General features: G+C 50.9%; 1 protein-coding gene across 1 annotated transcript in view; it reads right to left on the bottom strand.

The window, feature by feature from the left end:
- Positions 1-17,349, bottom strand: part of LOC143691939 (E3 ubiquitin-protein ligase BRE1B-like) — a 31,694-nt gene extending 14,345 nt beyond the window's left edge. The window contains exons 1-3 of the mRNA XM_077171011.1: positions 17,213-17,349; positions 8,996-9,163; positions 1,355-1,525 (exon numbers count right to left, since the gene is read on the bottom strand). Coding sequence (XP_077027126.1) covers positions 1,355-1,525; positions 8,996-9,157 — 333 coding nt within the window. The 5' untranslated portion in view covers positions 9,158-9,163; positions 17,213-17,349. The remainder of the gene's footprint in view (positions 1-1,354; positions 1,526-8,995; positions 9,164-17,212) is intronic.
- Between the last annotated feature and the right edge of the window lie 2,783 nt (positions 17,350-20,132).

Below are 20,132 nucleotides of genomic sequence, written 5' to 3'. Positions count from 1 at the left end.
TTTCTAAAATTTCACCCCCAAATTTTCCCCCAAATTTTTCCCCTTTTCCCCCAAAACCCCCAAATTTTCCACCAAACTCCCAAAATCCCCAAATTTCCCCCCAATTTTCCCATAAAACTCCCCCTAAAACCCCCAAATTTTCCCCCAAAAACCCCAAATTTCCCCCCAAAACCCTGAATTTTTCCCCCAAAATCCCCAAATTTTCCCAAACTTCCTCCCAAAATTCCCCAAATTTTGCCCCCCAAATTTACCCCAAATTTTCCCCAAAACCCCAAATTTTCTCCCAAATTTCCCCAAATTTTCCCCCAAAATCCCCACATTTTCCCCAAATTCCTCCTGACAACCCCCAAATTTCCCCCGCAAATTCCCCCAGAAATCCCCAAATTTCCCCCAAATTTCCCCCAAATTTTTCCCCCAAATTTCCCAAAAATCCCCCCAAATTTTCCCCCAAAATCCCTCCCAACAATCCCCAAATTTCCCCCGCAAATTCCCCAAAAATCCCCAAATTTTCCCCCAAAACCTCCAAATTTTCTCCCCAAATTTCTGCCAAATTTTCCCCCAAATTTCCCCCGCAAATTCCCCCAAAATTCCCGAATTTCCCCCAAATTCCCCCCAAAAATTCCCCCAAAAACCCCAAATTTTTCCCCCCAAAATTCCCAAATTCTCCCTCAAAACCCCCAAAATTTCCCAAATTTCTCCCCCAAATTTTCCCACAAAAATCCCCAAATTTCCCCCTAAACCCCCAAATTTTTACCCAAAAATCCCCAAATTTCCCCCAAATTTCCCCCCCAAAACTCCCCTAAAAAAACCCAAATTTTCCCCCCAAATATCCCCAACTTCCCCCCCAAAACCCCCAATTTTTCCCCCTGAATTCCCACAAACCCCAAATTTTCCCCAAAATTCCCCAAAATACCCTGAATTTTCCCCCCAAAACCCCCAAATTTTCTCCCAAAATTCCCCTCAAATTTCCCAAAATCCCCAAATTTTCCCCCAAAATTTTCCCCAAACCCCCAAATTTCCCCCAAATTTCCCCCTAAACCCCAAATTTTCCCCAAAATTCCCCCAAACTTCCTCCCAAAATTCCCCAAATTTCACCCCCAAAACCCCCAAACTTCCCCCCAAATTTCCCCTAAATTTCCCCCAAATTTCCCCCCAAAAATCCCCAAATTTCCGCCCTAAAATCCCCAAATTTTCCCCCAAAATTCCCTGAATTTTCCCCCCAAAACCCCAAATTTCCCCCCAAAACCCCCAAATTTTTCCCCCAAATTTCCCCCCTAAACCCCCCAAATTTTTACTCAAAAATCCCCAAATTTTCCCCCAAATTTCCCCAAATTTCCCCTCCCCCCCCTCTGACCTCTCCTTTCGGGCCCTTCCCCGGGGGGGTTCCCTGGGGGGGGCTCGGGGGGTCCCCGGGGGGGTCCCCAGGGGGGGGCGGGGCCGCCCCTCCCCCACCCCCGGCCCCTCCCCCACCCCCGGAGGCGGCGCCGTCGCAGCGACGAAGAAGGGCCTGGACCTCCGAGTCCAGCTGGGGAGGAAAGGGTTAAAAATGGTGAAAAATGGGTTAAAAACCCCACAAAATGACCCCAAAATTGACCCAATTCCAAATGGGGAGGAAAGGGTTAAAAACGGGTGAAAAATGGGTTAAAAATGGTGAAAAAAAGCCCAAAATTGACCCAAATCTGACTGGGGAGGAAAGGGTTAAAAACGGGTTAAAATGGTGAAAAAAACCCCCAAAATTGACCCAAATCTGACTGGGGAGGAAAGGGTTAAAAATGGTGAAAAATGGGTTAAAAACCCCACAAAATTACCCCAAAATTGACCCAATTCCAAATGGGGACGAAAGAGTTAAAATCGGGTGAAAAATGGGTTAAAAAACCCCAAAATTGACCCAAATCCGGCTGGGGAGGAAATGGTTAAAAATGGTGAAAAATGGGTTAAAAATGGTGAAAAAAGCCCAAAATTGACCCAATTCCAGCTGGGGAGGAAAGGTTAAAAATGGTTTAAAAACGGGTGAAAAATGGGTTAAAAACCCCACAAAATTACCCCAAAATCGACCCAATTCCAAATGGGGAGGAAAGGGTTAAAAAGGTGAAAAAACTGGTTAAAAACCCCAAAATTACTCCCAAACCAGCAGGGGAGGAAAGGGTTAAAAACGGGTGAAAAATGGTGAAAAATGGGTTAAAAAACCCCCAAAATTGACCCAAAACAGCTGGGGAAGAAAGGGTTAAAAACGGGTAAAAATGGGTGAAAAAACCCCAAAATGACCTAAATCTGGCTGGGGAGGAAAGGGTTAAAAACGGGTAAAAAATGGTGTGAAAAAACCCAAAAATGACCTAAATCTGGCTGGGGAGGAAAGGGTTAAAAATGGTGAAAAAAATGGGTTAAAACACCCCCAAAATTGACCCAAATCCAGCTGGGGAGGAAAGGGTTAAAAACGGGTTAGAAAATGGGTTAAAAAACCCCAAAATTGACCCAAATCTGGCTGGGAGAGGTAAAAGGGTTAAAAATGGGTTAAAAAATTTTAAAAACCCAGAGGAGGAAGGGTTCAACAGCAGTGGAGGAAAGGGTTAAAAACATGTGAAAAACGGTGAAAAACGGGAAAGGGTTAAAAAACCCAAAAATGACCCAAATCCGGCTGGGGTGGAGAAGGGTTAAAAATGGTTTAAAAACCATTGAATGAGGAAATGGTTAAAACCGGAGTTAAAACCGGACCGGTGAAAAATGGGTTAAAAAACCCCAAAATTGACCCAAATCCGCCGGCTGGGGAAGGGTAAAGGGTTAAAAAAAACGGTTAGAAATGGTTAAAACAGTTAGTTAACCTAATCCAGTTGGGAAGAAAGGGTTTAAAATGTGTTTTAAAAAGGGTGTTAAAAGATTGGGTTAAAAAACCCCCCAAATTGACCCAATGGCTGGGGAGGAAAGGGTTAAAATGGCTGAAAAATGGGTTTAAAAAAACCAAATTGACCCAATGCCAATCAGCTGGGAGGAAAGGTTAAAACGGGTGAAAAACGGGTGGAAAACGGTGAAAAAGGGTTAAAAATCGGAGTTAAAAACTCCGTAAATTGACCAAATCAGCAGGGAGGTAATGGGTTAAAAATGGGTGAAAAATGGGTGAAAAAAAGCTCAATGTGAAAATTGACCCAATCAAGCTGGGGAAGAAATGGTTAAAAACGGGTGAAAATGGGTTTAAAACCCCACAAAAGTACCCCAAAATTGACCCAATTCCAATGGGGAGGAAAGGGTTAAAACGGGTGGAAAAAATGGGTGAAAAAACTTCCAGGTAACCCCAAAATCCCCATTTCCAACCCAAAATCCTCATTTTTCACCCAATTTTCGCGGGGTTTTGTTTGCCCATCCCCATCCCAGGTGCCCCCAGGTGTGCCCAGGTGTCCCTAAACCCCCCAAATTTCTCCAATTTTTCCGCCCAGGTGTGCCCAGGTAACCCCAAAATCCTCATTTTCCACCCCCAAAATCCCATTTTCACCCCCAAAAATCCTCATTTTTCCGATTTTCGCGGGGGTTTTTCTGCCATCCCCTCCCAGGTTCCCCAGGTTCCCCCAGGTTCCCCCAGCTCAGTAACCCCAAAATCCCCAATTTCACCCCAAAATCCCCATTTTCACCACAAAATCCCAATTTTCATGCCCAAAATCCCCATTTTCACCCCCAAAATCCTCATTTTTCACCCGATTTTCGCGGGGGTTTTTTTTGCCCAACCCCTCCCAGCTGCCCCCAGGTGTCCCCAGGTGTGCCCAGGTAATCCCAAAATCCCCATTTTCACCCCCAAAATCCCCATTTTCAACCCCAAAATCCCCATTTTTAAGCCCCAAAATCCCAATTTTCCACCCCAAAATCCCCATTTCCACCCCCAAAAATCCTCATTTTTCACCCAATTTTCGCGGGGTTTTTTTTGCCCATCCCCTCCCAGGTTCCCCCAGGTGTGCCCAGCTGTGCCCAGGTAACCCCAAAATCCCCATTTTCAACCCCAAAATCCCCATTTTCCACCCCAAAATCCCAATTTTCAACCCCAAAATCCCCAATTTTCATGCCCAAAATCTCCAATTTTCACCCCCAAAATCCCCATTTTCCACCCCCAAAATCCCCATTTTCCACCCCCAAAATCCCCATTTTTCACCCCCAAAATCCTCATTTTTAACCCAAATTTCATCAGGGCTTTTTTTGCCCAACCCCTCCAGCTGCCCCCAGGTATCCCAGGTGTGCCCAGGTAACCCCAAAATCCCCATTTTCCACCCCAAAATCCCCATTTTCAACCCCAAAATCCTCATTTTCACCCGATTTTCACCGGGTTTTTTTTGCCCAACCCCTCCCAGGTGCCCCCAGGTGCCCCAGGTGTACCCAGGTAACCCCAAAATCCCCATTTTTCACCCGATTTTCACGGGGTTTTTTTGCCCAACCTCTCCAAGGTTCCCCAGGTGTCCCCAGCTGTGCCCAGGTAACCCCAAAATCCCCATTTTCCACCCCAAAATCCCCATTTTCAACACCAAAATCCCATTTTCACCCTCAAAATCCCCATTTCCACCCCCAAAATCCTCATTTTTCACCCGATTTCGTGGGGTTTTTTTGCCCAACCCCTCCCAGCTGCCCCCAGGTGTCCCCAGGTGTGCCCAGGTAACCCCAAAATCCCCATTTTCAACCACAAAATCCCCATTTTCAACCCCAAAATCCCCCATTTTCAACCCCAAATCCCCATTTCCACCCCCAAAATCCCCATTTCCACCCCCAAAATCCTCATTTTTCACCCAATTTTCACGGGATTTTTTTTTGCCCAACCTCTCCCAGGTGTCCCCAGGTGTGCCCAGGTGTCCCTAAACCCCCCAATTTCACCCATTTTCTCTCATTTTTCCTGCCCTGGTAACCTCAAAATCCCCATTTTCCATCCCAAAATCCCCAATTTTCATGCCCAAAATCCCCAATTTCACCCCCAAAATCCCCATTTTTCACCCGATTTTCACGGGTTTTTTTTTGCCCATCCCCTCCCAGGTGTCCCCAGGTATCCCCAGGTGTGCCCAGGTGTCCCTAAACCCCCCAATTTTCCCTCCCAGGTGTGCCCAGATAACCCCAAAATCCCCATTTCCACCCCAAAATCCCCAATTTTCATACCCAAAATCCCCATTTTTCATGCCCAAAATCCCCATTTTCGCCCCCAAAATCCCCATTTTTCACCCGATTTTCGCGGGGTTTTTTTTGCCCATCCCCTCCCAGCTGCCCCCAGGTGTCCCCAGGTGTGCCCAGGTAACCCCAAAATCCCCATTTTCACCCCAAAATCCCCATTTTCCAACCCCAAAATCCCCATTTTCACCCCCAAAATCTCCAATTTTCATGCCCAAAATCCCCATTTTCACCCCCAAAATCCTCATTTTTCACCCGATTTTCGCGGGGGTTTTTCTGCCCATCCCCTCCCAGTTCCCCCAGGTTCCCCCAGCTGTACCCAGGTAACCCCAAAATCCCCATTTTCCACCCCAAAATCCCCAATTTTCAAGCCCAAAATCCCCATTTTCAACCACAAAATCCCCGTTTTTCATGCCCAAAATCCCCATTTTCACCCCCAAAATCCTCATTTTTCACCCGATTTTCACGGGGTTTTTTTTGCCCAACCCCTCCCAGCTGTGCCCAGGTGTGCCCAGGTGTCCCTAATCCCCAATTTTCACCCATTTTCCCCTCCCAGCTGTGCCCAGATAACCCCAAAATCCCCCATTTTTCGCCCAAAATCCCCCATTTTCACGCCCAAAATCCCCATTTCCACCCCAAAATCCCCATTTTTCACCCGATTTTCGCGGGTTTTTTTTGCCCAACCCCTCCCAGGTTCCCCCAGGTATCCCCAGGTGTGCCCAGGTGTCCCTAAACCCCCAATTTTCACCATTTTTCCCTCCCAGCTGTGCCCAGATAACCCAAAATCCCCATTTTTGACCCCAAAATCCCCATTTTCACCCCCAAAATCCCCATTTCCACCCCCAAAATCCCCATTTTTCACCCCCAAAATCCTCATTTTTCACCCGATTTTCACGGGGGTTTTTTGCCCATCCCCTCCCAGGTGTCCCCAGGTGTGCCCAGGTGTCCCTAAACCACCCAATTTTCACCCATTTCCTCCCATTTTTCCTGCTCAGGTAACCCCAAAATCCCCATTTTCATGCCCAAAATCCCCATCTTCAACCCCAAAATCCCCATTTCCAACCACCAAAATCCTCATTTTTCACCCGATTTCACGGGGTTTTTTTTGCCCAACCCCTCCCAGGTGTCCCCAGGTGTCCCCAAACTCCCCAAATTTCACCCCATTTTTCCTCTGAGGTGTGCCCAGGTAACCCCAAAATCCCCATTTTCAACCCCAAAATCCCCATTTTCAACCCAAAATCCTCATTTTTCACCCAATTTTTGCGGGGTTTTTTTTGCCCATCCCCTCCCAGGTTCCCCCAGGTGTGCCCAGCTGTGCCCAGGTAACCCCAAAATCCCCATTTTCCACCCCAAAATCCCCATTTTCAACCGCAAAATCCCCAATTTTCATGCCAAAATCCCCATTTCCACCCCCAAAATCCTCATTTTTCACCCAATTTTCACGGGGTTTTTTTTGCCCATCACCTCCCAGCTGTGCCCAGGTGTCCCTAAACACCCCAAATTTCTCCAATTTTTCCTCCCAGGTGTGCCCAGGTAACCCCAAAATCCCCATTTTTGACCCCAAAATCCCCATTTTCAACCGCAAAATCCCCATTTCCACCCCCAAAATCCTCATTTTTCACCCGATTTTCACGGGGTTTTTTTTGCCCAACTCCTCCCATGTTCCCCCAGGTATCCCCAGGTGTGCCCAGGTAACCCAAAATCCCCATTTTCACCCCCAAAATCCCCATTTTCCACCCCAAAATCCCCATTTTCATGCCCAAAATCTCCCATTTTTCAACCTCAAAATCCCCATTTCCAACCCCCAAAATCCTCATTTTTCACCCGATTTTCACGGGGTTTTTTTGCTCAACCCCTCCCAGGTGTCCCCAGGTGTCCCCAGGTAACCCCAAAATCCCCATTTTCACCCCCAAAATCCCCATTTTCCAACCCCGAATTCCCCATTTTCCACCGCAAAATCTCCAATTTTCATGCCCAAAATCCCCGTTTTCCAACCCCAAAATCCCCATTTTTCACCAATTTTTGTGGGGTTTTTTTTGCCCATCCCCTCCCAGGTGCCCCCAGGTGTCCCCAAACCCCCAATTTTCACCCGATTTTCACCCATTTTCTCCTCCCAGGTGTGCCCAGGTAACCCCAAAATCCCCCATTTTTCGCCCAAAATCCCCATTTTCACCCCCAAAATCCCCATTTTCACCCCAAAATCCTCATTTTTCACTCCGATTTTCACAGGGGTTTTTTTGCCCATCCCCTCCCAGGTGTCCCCAGGTGTGCCCAGGTGTCCCTAAACCCCAAATTTTCTCCCATTTTTCCCTCCAGGTGCCCCCAGGTGTGCCCAGGTAACCCCAAAATCTCCAATTTTCATGCCCAAAATCCCCATTTCCACCCCCAAAATCCTCATTTTTCACCCGATTTTCACGGGGTTTTTTTTGCCCAACCCCTCCCAGGTGCCCCCAGGTGTCCCCAGGTGTGCCCAGGTAACCCCAAAATCCCCATTTTCCAACCCCAAAATCCCCATTTTCCAACCCCAAAATCCCCATTTTCAACCCCAAAATCCCCAATTTTCACCCCCAAAATCTTCATTTTTCACCCCCTAAATCCCCATTTTTCACCCAATTTTAGCAGGGGTTTTTTTGCCCATCCCCTCCCAGCTGCCCCCAGGTGTCCCCAGGTGTGCCAGGTAATCCCAAAATCCCCATTTTCACCCCCAAAATCCCCATTTTCCAACCCCAAATTCCCCATTTTCAACCCCAAAATCCCCAATTTCACCCCCAAAATCCCCAATTTTCACCCCCAAAATCCCCAATTTTCACCCGATTTTCACGGGGTTTTTTTTGCCCATTCCCTCCCAGGTGCCCCCAGGTGTCCCCAGGTGTCCCCAAACTCCCCAAATTTCACCCATTTTTCCCTCCCAGCTGTGCCAGGTAACCCCAAATTCCCCATTTTCACCCCCAAATCCCCAATTTTCACCCCCAAAATCCCCATTTTCACCCCCAAAATCCCCATTTTCCACCCGATTTTCGCGGGGTTTTTTTTGCCCAACCTCTCCGAGGTTCCCCCTGGTGTGCCCAAGTGTGGCTTTAGTGCCTAAAAAATCCCAATCTTGGTGCTTTTAACCCCATTTTTTGGGTGTCTCACCTGTTCCAGGTGTGCCCGCGTAACCCCAAAATCTCCAATTTTCATGCCCAAAATCCCCATTTCCACCCCCAAAATCCTCATTTTTCACCCGATTTTCACGGGGGTTTTTTTGCCCAACCCCTCCCAGCTGTCCCCAGGTGTGCCCAGGTGTCCCTAAACCCCCAATTTTCACCCATTTTCTTCTCCCTGGTAACCTCAAAATCCCCATTTTCAACCACAAAATCTCCCATTTTTCACCCCTTAAACCCCCATTTTCACCCCCAAAATCCCCATTTTTCACCCAATTTTTGTGGGGTTTTTTTTGCCCAACCTCTCCCAGCTGTGCCCAGGTGTCCCCAGGTGTGCCCAGGTAACCCCAAAATCCCCATTTTCCAGCCCCAAATTCCCCATTTCCACCCCCAAAATCTCCCATTTTTCACCCCAAAATCCCCATTTCCACCCCCAAAATCCTCATTTTTCACCCAATTTCCACGGGATTTTTTTTGCCCAACCTCTCCCAGGTGCCCCCAGGTATCCCCAGGTGTGCCCAGGTAACCCCAAAATCCCCAATTTTCACCCCCAAAATCCCCATTTTCAACCCCAAAATCCCCGGTTTTCCACCCCAAAATCCCCATTTTCACCCCCAAAACCCCCATTTCCACCCCCAAAATCCTCATTTTTCACCCGATTTTCACGGGGGTTTTTTTGCCCAACCCCTCCCAGCTGTCCCCAGGTGTCCCCAGGTGCCCCTCACCTGTGCCCAGAAGCGGTTGACCAGGTGCAGGGTGGCGTCGTCGGTGGCCTGGCGCTTCTCCAGCTTCTCGATCCTCTCGCGCAGTTCGTCCTCGCACGCCTGGCGCTGCTCCAGCCGCTCGGCCAACTTCTTGTTCCGGAACTGCAGCACCTTGACGTCCATCTCCTCCTGGGGACAGGTAAGGGACAGGTGAGGGACAGATAGGTGACACAGGTGACACCAGACAGGTGAGATATGGACAGGTGACGGACAGGTGAGAAAGGTGACACAGGTGACACAGGTGGGACACAGCTTCTTGTTCCGGAACTGCAGCACCTTGACGTCCATCCCATCCTGGGGACAGGTGGGGACAGGTGGGGACAGGTGAGGGACAGACAGGTGACACAGGAACTGCAGCACCTTGACGTCCATCTCCTCCTGGGGACAGGTGGGGACAGGTGGGGACAGGTGAGGGACACACAGGTGACACAGGTGGGACAGGAACTGCAGCACCTTGACATCCATCTCCTCCTGGGGACAGGTGACACCACACAGGTGACACAGGTGGGACATGGACAGGTGACACAGGTAAGATATGGACAGGTGAGACATGGACAGGTGAGACAGGTGGGACACAGCTTCTTGTTCTGGAACTGCAGCACCTTGACGTCCATCTCCTCCTGGGGACAGGTGGGGACAGGTGGCACAGGTGAGACAGGGACAGGTGACACAGGTGAGACAGGGACAGGTGACACAGGTGAGACAGGGACAGGTGGGGACAGGTGAGGGACACACAGGTGACACAGGTGAGACAGGAACTGCAGCACCTTGACGTCCATCTCCTCCTGGGGACAGGTGGGGACAGGTGGGGACAGGTGAGGGACACACAGGTGACACAGGAACTGCAGCACCTTGACGTCCATCTCCTCCTGGGGACAGGTGAGGGACAGGGACAGGTGACACAGGTGACACCAGAGAGGTGAGATATGGACAGGTGAGACCAGACAGGTGAGGGACAGGTGACAACAGACAGGTAACACCAGACTGGTGAGGAACAGGTGAGATATGGACAAGTGACACAGGTGACACCAGACAGGTGAGACAGTTGGGATATGGACAGGTGAGAAAGGTGGGACAGGTGAGACATGGACAGGTGGGACACAGCTTCTTGTTCCGGAACTGCAGCACCTTGACGTCCATCTCCTCCTGGGGACAGGTGGGGACAGGTGAGATATGGACAGGTGACACAGGTGAGACAGGAACTGCAGCACCTTGACATCCATCTCCTCCTGGGGACAGGTGGGGACACACAGTGACACAGGTGAGGGACAGACAGGTGACACAGGTGAGATATGGACAGGTGAGACAGGTGACACAGGTGACACAGGTGGGACACAGCTTCTTGTTCCCGAACTGCAGCACCTTGACGTCCATCTCCTCCTGGGGACAGGTGGGGACAGGTGAGGGACAGACAGGTGACACAGGAACTGCAGCACCTTAACATCCATCTACTCCTGGGGACAGGTGAGGGACAGGTGAGGGACACACAGGTGACACAGGTGACACCAGACAGGTGAGACAGTTGGGATATGGACAGGTGAGAAAGGTGGGACAGGTGGGACACAGCTTCTTGTTCCGGAACTGCAGCACCTTGACGTCCATCTCCTCCTGGGGACAGGTGACACAGGTGGGGACAGGTGAGGGACACACAGGTGAGACAGAAACTGCAGCACCTTGACGTCCATCTCCTCCTGGGGACAGGTGGGGACAGGTGAGGGACAGGTGAGGGACACACAGGTGAGACAGAAACTGCAGCACCTTGACGTCCATCTCCTCCTGGGGACAGGTGACAACACACAGGTGACACAGGTGACACCAGACAGGTGACACAGGTGGGATATGGACAGGTGACACAGGTGGGACAGGTGGGACACAACTTCCTATTGCGGAACTGCAGCACCTTGACGTCCATCTGCTCCTGGGGACAGGTGAGGGACAGGTGGGACATGGACAGGTGACACAGGTGAGACAGGGACAGGTGAGACAGGTGACACCAGACAGGTGAGACCAAACAGGTGAGAGACAGGTGGGACAGGTGAGAAAAGTGGGACAGGTGAGACAGGTGACACAGGTGGGACAGGTGGGACACAGCTTCTTGTTCCGGAACTGCAGCACCTTGACGTCCATCTCCTCCTGGGGACAGGTGGGGACAGGTGAGGGACACACAGGTGACACAGGTGAGACAGGAACTGCAGCACCTTGACGTCCATCTCCTCCTGGGGACAGGTAAGGGACAGGTGAGGGACGACAGGTGAGGGACAGACAGGTGACACAGGTGACACAGGAACTGCAGCACCTTGACATCCATCTCCTCCTGGGGACAGGTGGGGACAGGTGAGGGACAGATAGGTGACACAGGTGGGATATGGACAGGTGAGACAGGTGAGACAGGTGACACAGGTGACACAGGTGGGACACAGGTTCTTGTTCCGGAACTGCAGCACCTTGACGTCCATCTGCTCCTGGGGACAGGTGAGGGACAGGTGGGGACAGGTGAGGGACATGGACAGGTGACACAGGTGAGACAGGAACTGCAGCACCTTGACGTCCATCTCCTCCTGGGGACAGGTGACACCACACAGGTGACACAGGTGACACCAGACAGGTGAGATATGGACAGGTGAGACCAGACAGGTAAGGGACAGGTGACACAGGTGAGACAGGTGGGACACAGCTTCTCGTTGCGGAACTGCAGCACCTTGATGTCCATCTCCTCCTGGGGACAGGTGACACAGGTGACACCAGACAAGTGGGACATGGACAAGTGAGATATGGACAGATGACACCAGACAGGTGAGATATGGACAGGTGGGACAGGTGAGAAAGGTGACACAGGTGACACAGGTGGGACACAGCTTCTTGTTCCGGAACTGCAGCAACTTGACGTCGACAGGTGACACCACACAGGTGAGGGACAGGTGGGACATGGACAGGTGACACAGGTGGGACAGGAACTGCAGCACCTTGACGTCCATCTCCTCCTGGGGACAGGTGACACCAGACAGGTGACACAGGTGACACCAGACAGGTGGGACAGGTGAGATATGGACAGGTGAGAAAGGTGGGACACGTGAGATATAGACAGGTGAGATATGGACAGGTGACACAGGTGACACAGGTGGGACACAGCTTCTTGTTCCGGAACTGCAGCACCTTGACGTCCATCTCCTCCTGGGGACAGGTGGGGACAGGTGGGGACAGGTGAGGGACAGCTGGAACATAGACAGGTAACACCAGACACCTGAGATATGGAGAGGTGGGACAGGTGACACAGATGGGACACGGACAGGTGGGACATGGACAGGTGACACAGGTGACACCAGACAGGTGAGACCAGACAGGTGAGAGACAGGTGGGACAGGTGAGAAAAGTGGGACAGGTGACACAGGTGGGACACAACTTCTTATTGCGGAACTGCAGCACCTTGACGTCCATCTGCTCCTGGGGACAGGTGGGGACAGGTGGGGACAGGTGAGATATGGACTGATGACACCCGACAAGGTGAGGGACAGACAAGTGACACCAGACAGGTGAGATATGGACAGGTGAGACCAGATAAGTGAGATACAGACAAGTGGGACAGGTGAGGGACAGGTGGGACATGGACAGGTGAGGGACAGGTGACACAGGTGGGACACAGCTTCTTGTTCCGGAACTGCAGCACCTTGACGTCCATCTCCTCCTGGGGACAGGTGGGGACAGGTGGGGACAGGTGGGGACAGGTGACACAGGTGAGGGACTAGTGACACAGGTGAGACAGGAACTGCAGCACCTTGACGTCCATCTGCTCCTGGGGACAGGTGAGGGACAGGTGAGGGACAGACAAGTGACACCAGACAGGTGAGATATGGACAGGTGGGACAGGTGAGGGACAGGTGACACAGGTGAGGGGCAGGTGACACAGGTGAGATATGGACAGGTGACACAGGTGAGACAGGTAACACAGGTGGGACACAGCTTCTTGTTCTGGAACTGCAGCACCTTGATGTCCATCTGCTCCTGGGGACAGGTGGGGACAGGTGACACCAGACAGGTGAGAGACAAGTAAGACAGGTGAGATATGGACAGGTGGGACATGGACAGGTGACACAGGTGGGACAGGTGGGACACGGACAGGTGACACAGGTGACACAGGAACTGCAGCACCTTGACGTCCATCTCCTCCTGGGGACAGGTGACACCAGACAGGTGAGACAGTTGGGATATGGACAGGTGAGAAAGGTGGGACAGGTGAGACATGGACAGGTGACACAGGTGGGACACAACTTCCTGTTCCGGAACTGCATCACCTTGACGTCCATCTCCTCCTGGGGACAGGTGGGGGACAGGTGAGGGACACACAGGTGACACAGGTGAGACCAGACAGGTGAGACAGGTGAGATATGGACAGGTGAGAAAGGTGGGACAGGTGAGGGACACACAGGTGACACAGGTGACACCAGACAGGTGAGACAGTTGGGATATGGACAGGTGAGAAAGGTGGGACAGGTGAGATATGGACAGGTGAGATATGGACAAGTGAGACAGGTGAGAAAGGTGAGACACAGCTTCTTGTTCCGGAACTGCAGCACCTTGATGTCCATCTCCTCCTGGGGACAGGTGGGGGACAGGTGACACCAGACAGGTGACACAGGTGAGACATAGACAGGTGAGGGACAGGTGACACAGGTGACACCAGACAGGTGAGACATGGACAGGTGGGACAGGTGACACAGGTGGGACAGGTGGGACACAACTTCCTATTGCGGAACTGCAGCACCTTGACGTCCATCTGCTCCTGGGGACAGGTGAGGGACAGGTGAGACATGGATAGGTGACACAGGTGAGACATGGACAGGTGAGACAGGTGACACCAGACAGGTGAGACCAAACAGGTGAGAGACAGGTGACACAGGTGAGACATGGACAGGTGAGACAGGTGAGAAACGTGGGACAGGTGGGACACAGACTGGAACTGCAGCACCTTGACGTCCATCTCCTCCTGGGGACAGGTGGGGGACAGGTGAGGGACATGGACAGGTGACACAGGTGAGACAGGAACTGCAGCACCTTGATGTCCATCTCCTCCTGGGGACAGGTGGGGACAGGGACAGGTGAGGGACACACAGGTGACACAGGTGACACCAGACAGGTGGGACAGTAGGGATATGGACAGGTGGGGACAGGTGAGGACAGGTGAGACATGGACAGGTGACACAGGTGAGACACGGACAGGTGAGACACAGGTGACACAGGAACTGCAGCACCTTGAGGTCCATCTGCTCCTGGGGACAGGTGGGGACAGGTGAAGGACAGGTGAGACATGGACAGGTGACACCAGACAGGTGAGACATGGACAGGTGAGACACAGGTGACACAGGAACTGCAGCACCTTGAGGTCCATGTCCTCCTGCACAGATGAGCAAACAGGGGAGGGACACACAGGGGAGGGACACACACAGGTGACACAGACAGGTGTGACACACACAGGTGAGGGACACACCCACAGGTGAGGGACACACAGGTGACACAGGTGTGACACACACAGGTGAGGGACAGGCAGGTGTGACACACACAGGTGACACAGGTGTGACACACACAGGTGAGGGACACACCCAGGTGACACAGGTGTGACACAGGTGTGACACACCCAGGTGACACAGGTGTGACAAGTCCTTGTCCTGGACCTGCCGACTCTCCACGTCCATCTCGTCCTGCACACGTGAGGGACTGAGCCCAGGTGTGCCCAGGTGTGCCCAGGTGTGCCCAGGTGTGCCCAAACCCCCAATTTTCACCGATTTTCACCCAATTTTCCCTCCCCCAGCTGTGCCCAGGTGTCCTAAACCCTCCAATTTTCACCAATTTTCTCCCAATTTTCACCAATTTTCTCCCAATTTTCACTGATTTTTTTTCCCATTTTTTGCCCTTTACTCCCCATTTTCCCCACAGCTGTACCCAGGTGTCCCTAAACCCCAAATTTTCACCCATTTCCCCCAATTTCCCCCCAATTTTCCCCCAATTTTTGCCCTTTTCTCCCTCCCAGGGTAACCCCAAAATCCCCATTTTCCACCCCAAAATCCCCAATTTTCAACCCTAAAATCCCCATTTTCACCCAATTTTCACGGGGTTTTTTTTGCCCATCCCCTCCCAGCTGTGCCCAGGTGTCCCTAAACCCCAATTTTCACCCATTTCCCCCAATTTTCCCCCCAATTTTCCCCCATTTCTCCCTCCCAGCTGTGCCCATGTAACCCCCAAAATCCCCATTTTCCGCCCCAAAATCCCCATTTTAAACCCGATTTTCACGGGGTTTTTTGGCTCCATCCCCTCCCAGCTGTGCCCAGGTGTGCCCAGGTCTCCCTAAACCCAAATTCTCCCCCATTTCCCCCCAATTTTCCCCCATTTTTGCCCTTTTCTCCCTCCCATGTAACCCCAAAATCCCCATTTTTGAACCCCAAAATCCCATTTTTGAACCCCAAAATCCCCATTTTGAACCCCAAAATCCCCATTTTTCACCCGATTTTCACGGGGTTTTTTTGCCCCACCCCCTCCCAGCTGTGCCCAGCTGTGTCCCCAGCTGTGCCCAGGTGCCCCCAGATGTCCCTAAACCCCAAATTTCCCCCAATTTTCCCCAATTTTTGCCCTTTTCTCCCCCCAGGTAACCCCAAAATCCCCATTTTTCACGCCCAAAATCCCCATTTCCATCTCCAAAATCCTCATTTTCCACCCGATTTTCACGGGGTTTTTTTGCTCCAACCCCTCCCAGCTGTGCCCAGGTGTCCCTAAACCCGAAATTTTCCCCCATTTCCCCCCAATTTTCCCCCCAATTTTCCCCCTTTTCTCCCGCCCAGCTGTGCCCAGGTAACCCCAAAATCCCCATTTTTAACCCCAAAATCCCCATTTTTCACCCGATTTTCACGGGGTTTTTTTTGCCCACCCCCTCCCAGCTGTCCCCAGCTGTGTCCCCAGCTGTGTCCAGATGTCCCTAAACCCCCAATTCTCCCCCATTTCCCCCCAATTTTCACTGAATTTTCCCCCAATTTTTGCCCTTTTCTCCCTCCCAGGTAACCCCAAATCCCCAATTTTCCACCCCAAAATCCCCATTTTTCACCCAATTTTCACGGGGTTTTTTGGCTCCATCCCCTCCCAGCCGTCCCCAGCTGTGTCCCCAGCTGTGCCCAGGTGTCCCTAAACCCCCAATTTCTCCCAATTTCCCCCAATTTTCACCCAATTTCTCCCCCCCAGCTGTGCCCAGGTAACCCCAAAATCCCCATTTTTTGCCCCAAAATCCCCATTTTCCACCCAATTTTCACGGGGTTTTTTTGCTCCATCCCCTCCCAGCTGTGCCCAGGTGTCCCTAAACCCCCAATTTCCCCCCATTTCACCCCAATTTTCACCGAATTTTCCCCCCAATTTTCCCCCATTTCTCCCCCCCAGCTGTGCTAACCCCAAAATCCCAATTTTCCACCCCAAAATCCCCAACTTTCCACCCGATTTTCACGGGGTTTTTTTGCCCATCCCCTCCCAGCTGTGCCCAGCTGTCCCCAAACCCCAAATTTTCACCAATTTTTCCCCCCCAGCTGTACCCAGGTAACCCCAAAATCCCCATTTCCCCTCCAAAATCCCCAATTTTCCACCCCAAAATCCCCATTTTTTGCCCCAAAATCCCCATTTTAAACCCAAATTTCACAGGGTTTTTTTTGCCCAATCCCTCCCAGCCGTCCCCAGCTGTGCCCAGCTGTGCCCAGGTGTCCCTAAACCCCCAATTTCCCCCCAATTTTCACCGAATTTTTCCCCAATTTTTGCCCTTTTCTCCCTCCCCCGTAACCCCAAAGTCCCCAATTTTCGACCCCAAAATCCCCAATTTTCTACCCCAAATCCCCATTTTCTACCCAATTTTCACGGGTTTTTTTGCTCCATCCCTCCCAGCTGTGCCCAGGTGTCCCTAAACCCCAATTTCCCCCAATTTTCACCGAATTTTCCCCCCAATTTTCACCATTTCCCCCCAATTTTCCCCAATTTTCTCCTGTCCAGCTGTGCCCATTTTGCACCCCAAATTCCCCAATTTCCACCCCAAAATCCCCATTTTTCACCCAATTTTCACGGGGTTTTTTTTGCCCATCCCTCCCAGGTGTCCCCAGATGTTCCCCCAGATGTTCCCCCAGCTGTTCCCCCAGCTGTTCCCCCAGCTGTGGCCCTCACCGTGGAGCTGATGCCCCCCAGCCTCAGGGGCTCGATCAGGGTGGTCGGGGGCTGCTCCTCCCGGGGCGGTCGCTTCTCGGGGGGGCCCCCCCGGCCTCGGGGGGTCCCCGCTTGGCCCCGACCCCGGCCATGGCAACCTGGGGGGAAATTTGGGAATTTTTGGGGATTTTTGGGATTTTTGGGATTTTTTTGGGATTTTTATTGTGATTTTTTGGGGATTTTTAGGGGGTTTTGGGGGATTTTGAGGGTTTTAATGGGGTTTTTGAGGGGTTTTGGGGGGGGTTTTGGTGGTTCCCGCTTGGCCCCGACCCGGCCATGGCAACCTGGGGGGGAAATTTGGGGGATTTTGGGTCATTTTGGGATTTTTTGGGGATTTTTTTTTGGGATTTTTTATGTGTTTTTTTGGGGATTTTTGGTGATTTTTAGGGGGGTTTTAGGGGATTTTGGGGGGATTTTTGAGGGTTTTAATGGGGTTTTGAGGGGTTTTGGGGGGGCTTTTGGGGGTCCCTGCTTGGCCCTGACCCCGGCCATGGGAACCTGGGGGGAGAAAAATTTGGGGGATTTGGGGATTTTTGGGATTTTTTAATGGGATTTTTTACGGGATTTTTGAGGGTTTTAATCTGATTTTTTGGGGATTTTTGGTGATTTTTATGGGGATTTGGGGGATTTTTTGGGGGGGATTTTGGGGGTCCCCACTTGGCCCCAACCCCGACCATGGGAACCTGGGGGGAGAAATTTGGGGGGTTTTGGGGCATTTTGGGGGATTTTTAATGAGATTTTTGGGGGATTTTCGGGGATTTTCAATGGGATTTTTGAGGGTTTTAAGGGTTTTAATGGGGTTTTTGGGGGGTTTTTTAGGGATTTTGGGGAGTCCCCACTTGGCCCCGACCCCGGCCATGGCAACCTGGAGGGGAAATTTGGGGCATTTTGGGCATTTTGGGGATCTTGAGTCTTTTTGGGGATTTTGGGATTTTTTTTGGGATTTTTAATGGGATTTTTTGGGGATTTTTGGTGATTTTTAGGGGGGTTTTAGGGGATTTTTAGGGGGATTTTGGGGGTCCCCGCTTGGCTCCGAGTCCGGCCATGGGAACCTGGGGGGGAAATTTGGGGCGTTTTGGGGAATTTTGGGATTTTTTTTGGGATTTTTAATGGGATTTTTTAATGGGATTTTTAATGGGATTTTTGGTGATTTTTAGGGGGGTTTTAGGGGATTTTTAGGGGGATTTTGGGGGTCCCCACTTGGCCCCGACCCCGGCCATGGGAACCTGGGGGCAGAAGTTTGGGGGATTTTGGGGCATTTTAGGTGATTTTTGAGGGACTTTTTGGGAAATTTAGGAAGATTTTGGGGGATTTTTGATGGATTTATTGGGGGTTTTAATGGGATTTTTGAGGGATTTTTAATGGGATTTTTGGGGGATTTTTTGGGGATTTTTCAGGGATTTTGGGGGGATTTTGGGGGGTCCCCACTTGGCCCCGACCCCGGCCATGGGAACCTGGGGAGAAATTTGGGGCATTTTGGGGCATTTTGGGGATTTTGGGGATTTTTAATGGATTTTTAATGTGATTTTTTGGGGTTTTTTGGGGGATTTTTGAGGGATTTTGGGGATTTTTGGGGGGTCCCTGCTTGGCCCCGACCCTGGCCATGGGAACCTGGGGGAGAAATTTGGGGCATTTTGGGTCATTTTAGGGATTTTTGGGATTTTTTTTGGATTTTTAATGTGATTTTTTGGGGATTTTTGGTGATTTTTAGGGGGGTTTTAGGGGATTTTGGGGGTCCCCGCTTGGTCCCGACCCCGGCCATGGGAACCTGGGGGGGAAATTTGGGGGATTTTGGGGCATTTTGGGGATTTTTGGGCATTTTTGAGGATTTTTAATGGATTTTTGGGGGTTTTTGAGGGTTTTATTGGATTTTGGGGGGTCCCCACTTGGCCCCAACCCCGACCATGGGAACCTGGGGGGAGAAATTTGGGGATTTTGGGTCATTTTGGGGGATTTTGGGGATTTTTGAGGGATTTTTTGGAATTTTGGAAAGATTTCGGGGGATTTTTTGGGGATTTTTTGAGGGTTTTTGGGGGATTTTTTGGGGGGGATTTTGGGGGCCCCCGCTTGGCCCCGACCCCGGCCATGGGAACCTGGGGGGGAAATTTGGGCATTTTGGGGATTTTTGGGGATTTTTGGGGATTTTTAATGTGATTTTTGGTGATTTTTGGGGGATTTTTTGGGGGATTTTTGAGGGGATTTTGGGGATTTTTGGGGGGTCCCCGCTTGGCCCGACCCCGGCCATGGCAACCTGGGGGAGAAATTTGGGGATTTTGGGTCATTTTGGGGGATTTTGGGATTTTGGGATTTTTGGGATTTGGGGGATTTTTGGGGATTTTTTGGGGATTTTTAATGGGATTTTTGGGAGGTTTTTGGGATTTTTTGGGGGATTTTTGGGGATTTTTAATGTGATTTTTTGGGGATTTTTTGGTAATTTTGGGGGATTTTTCCGGAATTTTGGGAATATTTGGGGGGGATTTAAGGTGATTTTAGGAGATTTTGGGGGACTTAAGGAGATTTTGGGGGATTTTTGGGGATTTTGGGTGGATTAAGGTGATTTTGAGGTATTTTGGGGGTCCTGGAAGGGATTTGGGAGGGTCTGGGGGGATTTAAGGAGAATTCTTGGGATTTTGGGGATTTTAAAAGGTTTGAGGAGAATTGGGGGAATTTTGTGGAATTTAAGGAAATTTTGGAGGAATTTAAGGTGATTTTAGGCCATTTTGGGGAAAGATTTAGGGGGGGTTTGGGGGAAATTTCAGGGAATTTGGGAAAATTGGGGGAAATTTTGAGGAATTTGGGGGTCCTGAGCAGATTTTGAGGGCTCTGAGGGGAATTTGGGGGGAATTTGATTTTGGCGGATTTTCTGTAAATTTTTGCATGG

Source organism: Agelaius phoeniceus, chromosome 37 (genome assembly GCF_051311805.1).
Source record: "Agelaius phoeniceus isolate bAgePho1 chromosome 37, bAgePho1.hap1, whole genome shotgun sequence".
Classification (NCBI taxonomy): Eukaryota; Metazoa; Chordata; class Aves; order Passeriformes; family Icteridae; genus Agelaius; species Agelaius phoeniceus.
Note: the sequence above shows the minus strand (reverse complement) of the source record. Positions and strands in the feature narration are given on the sequence as shown.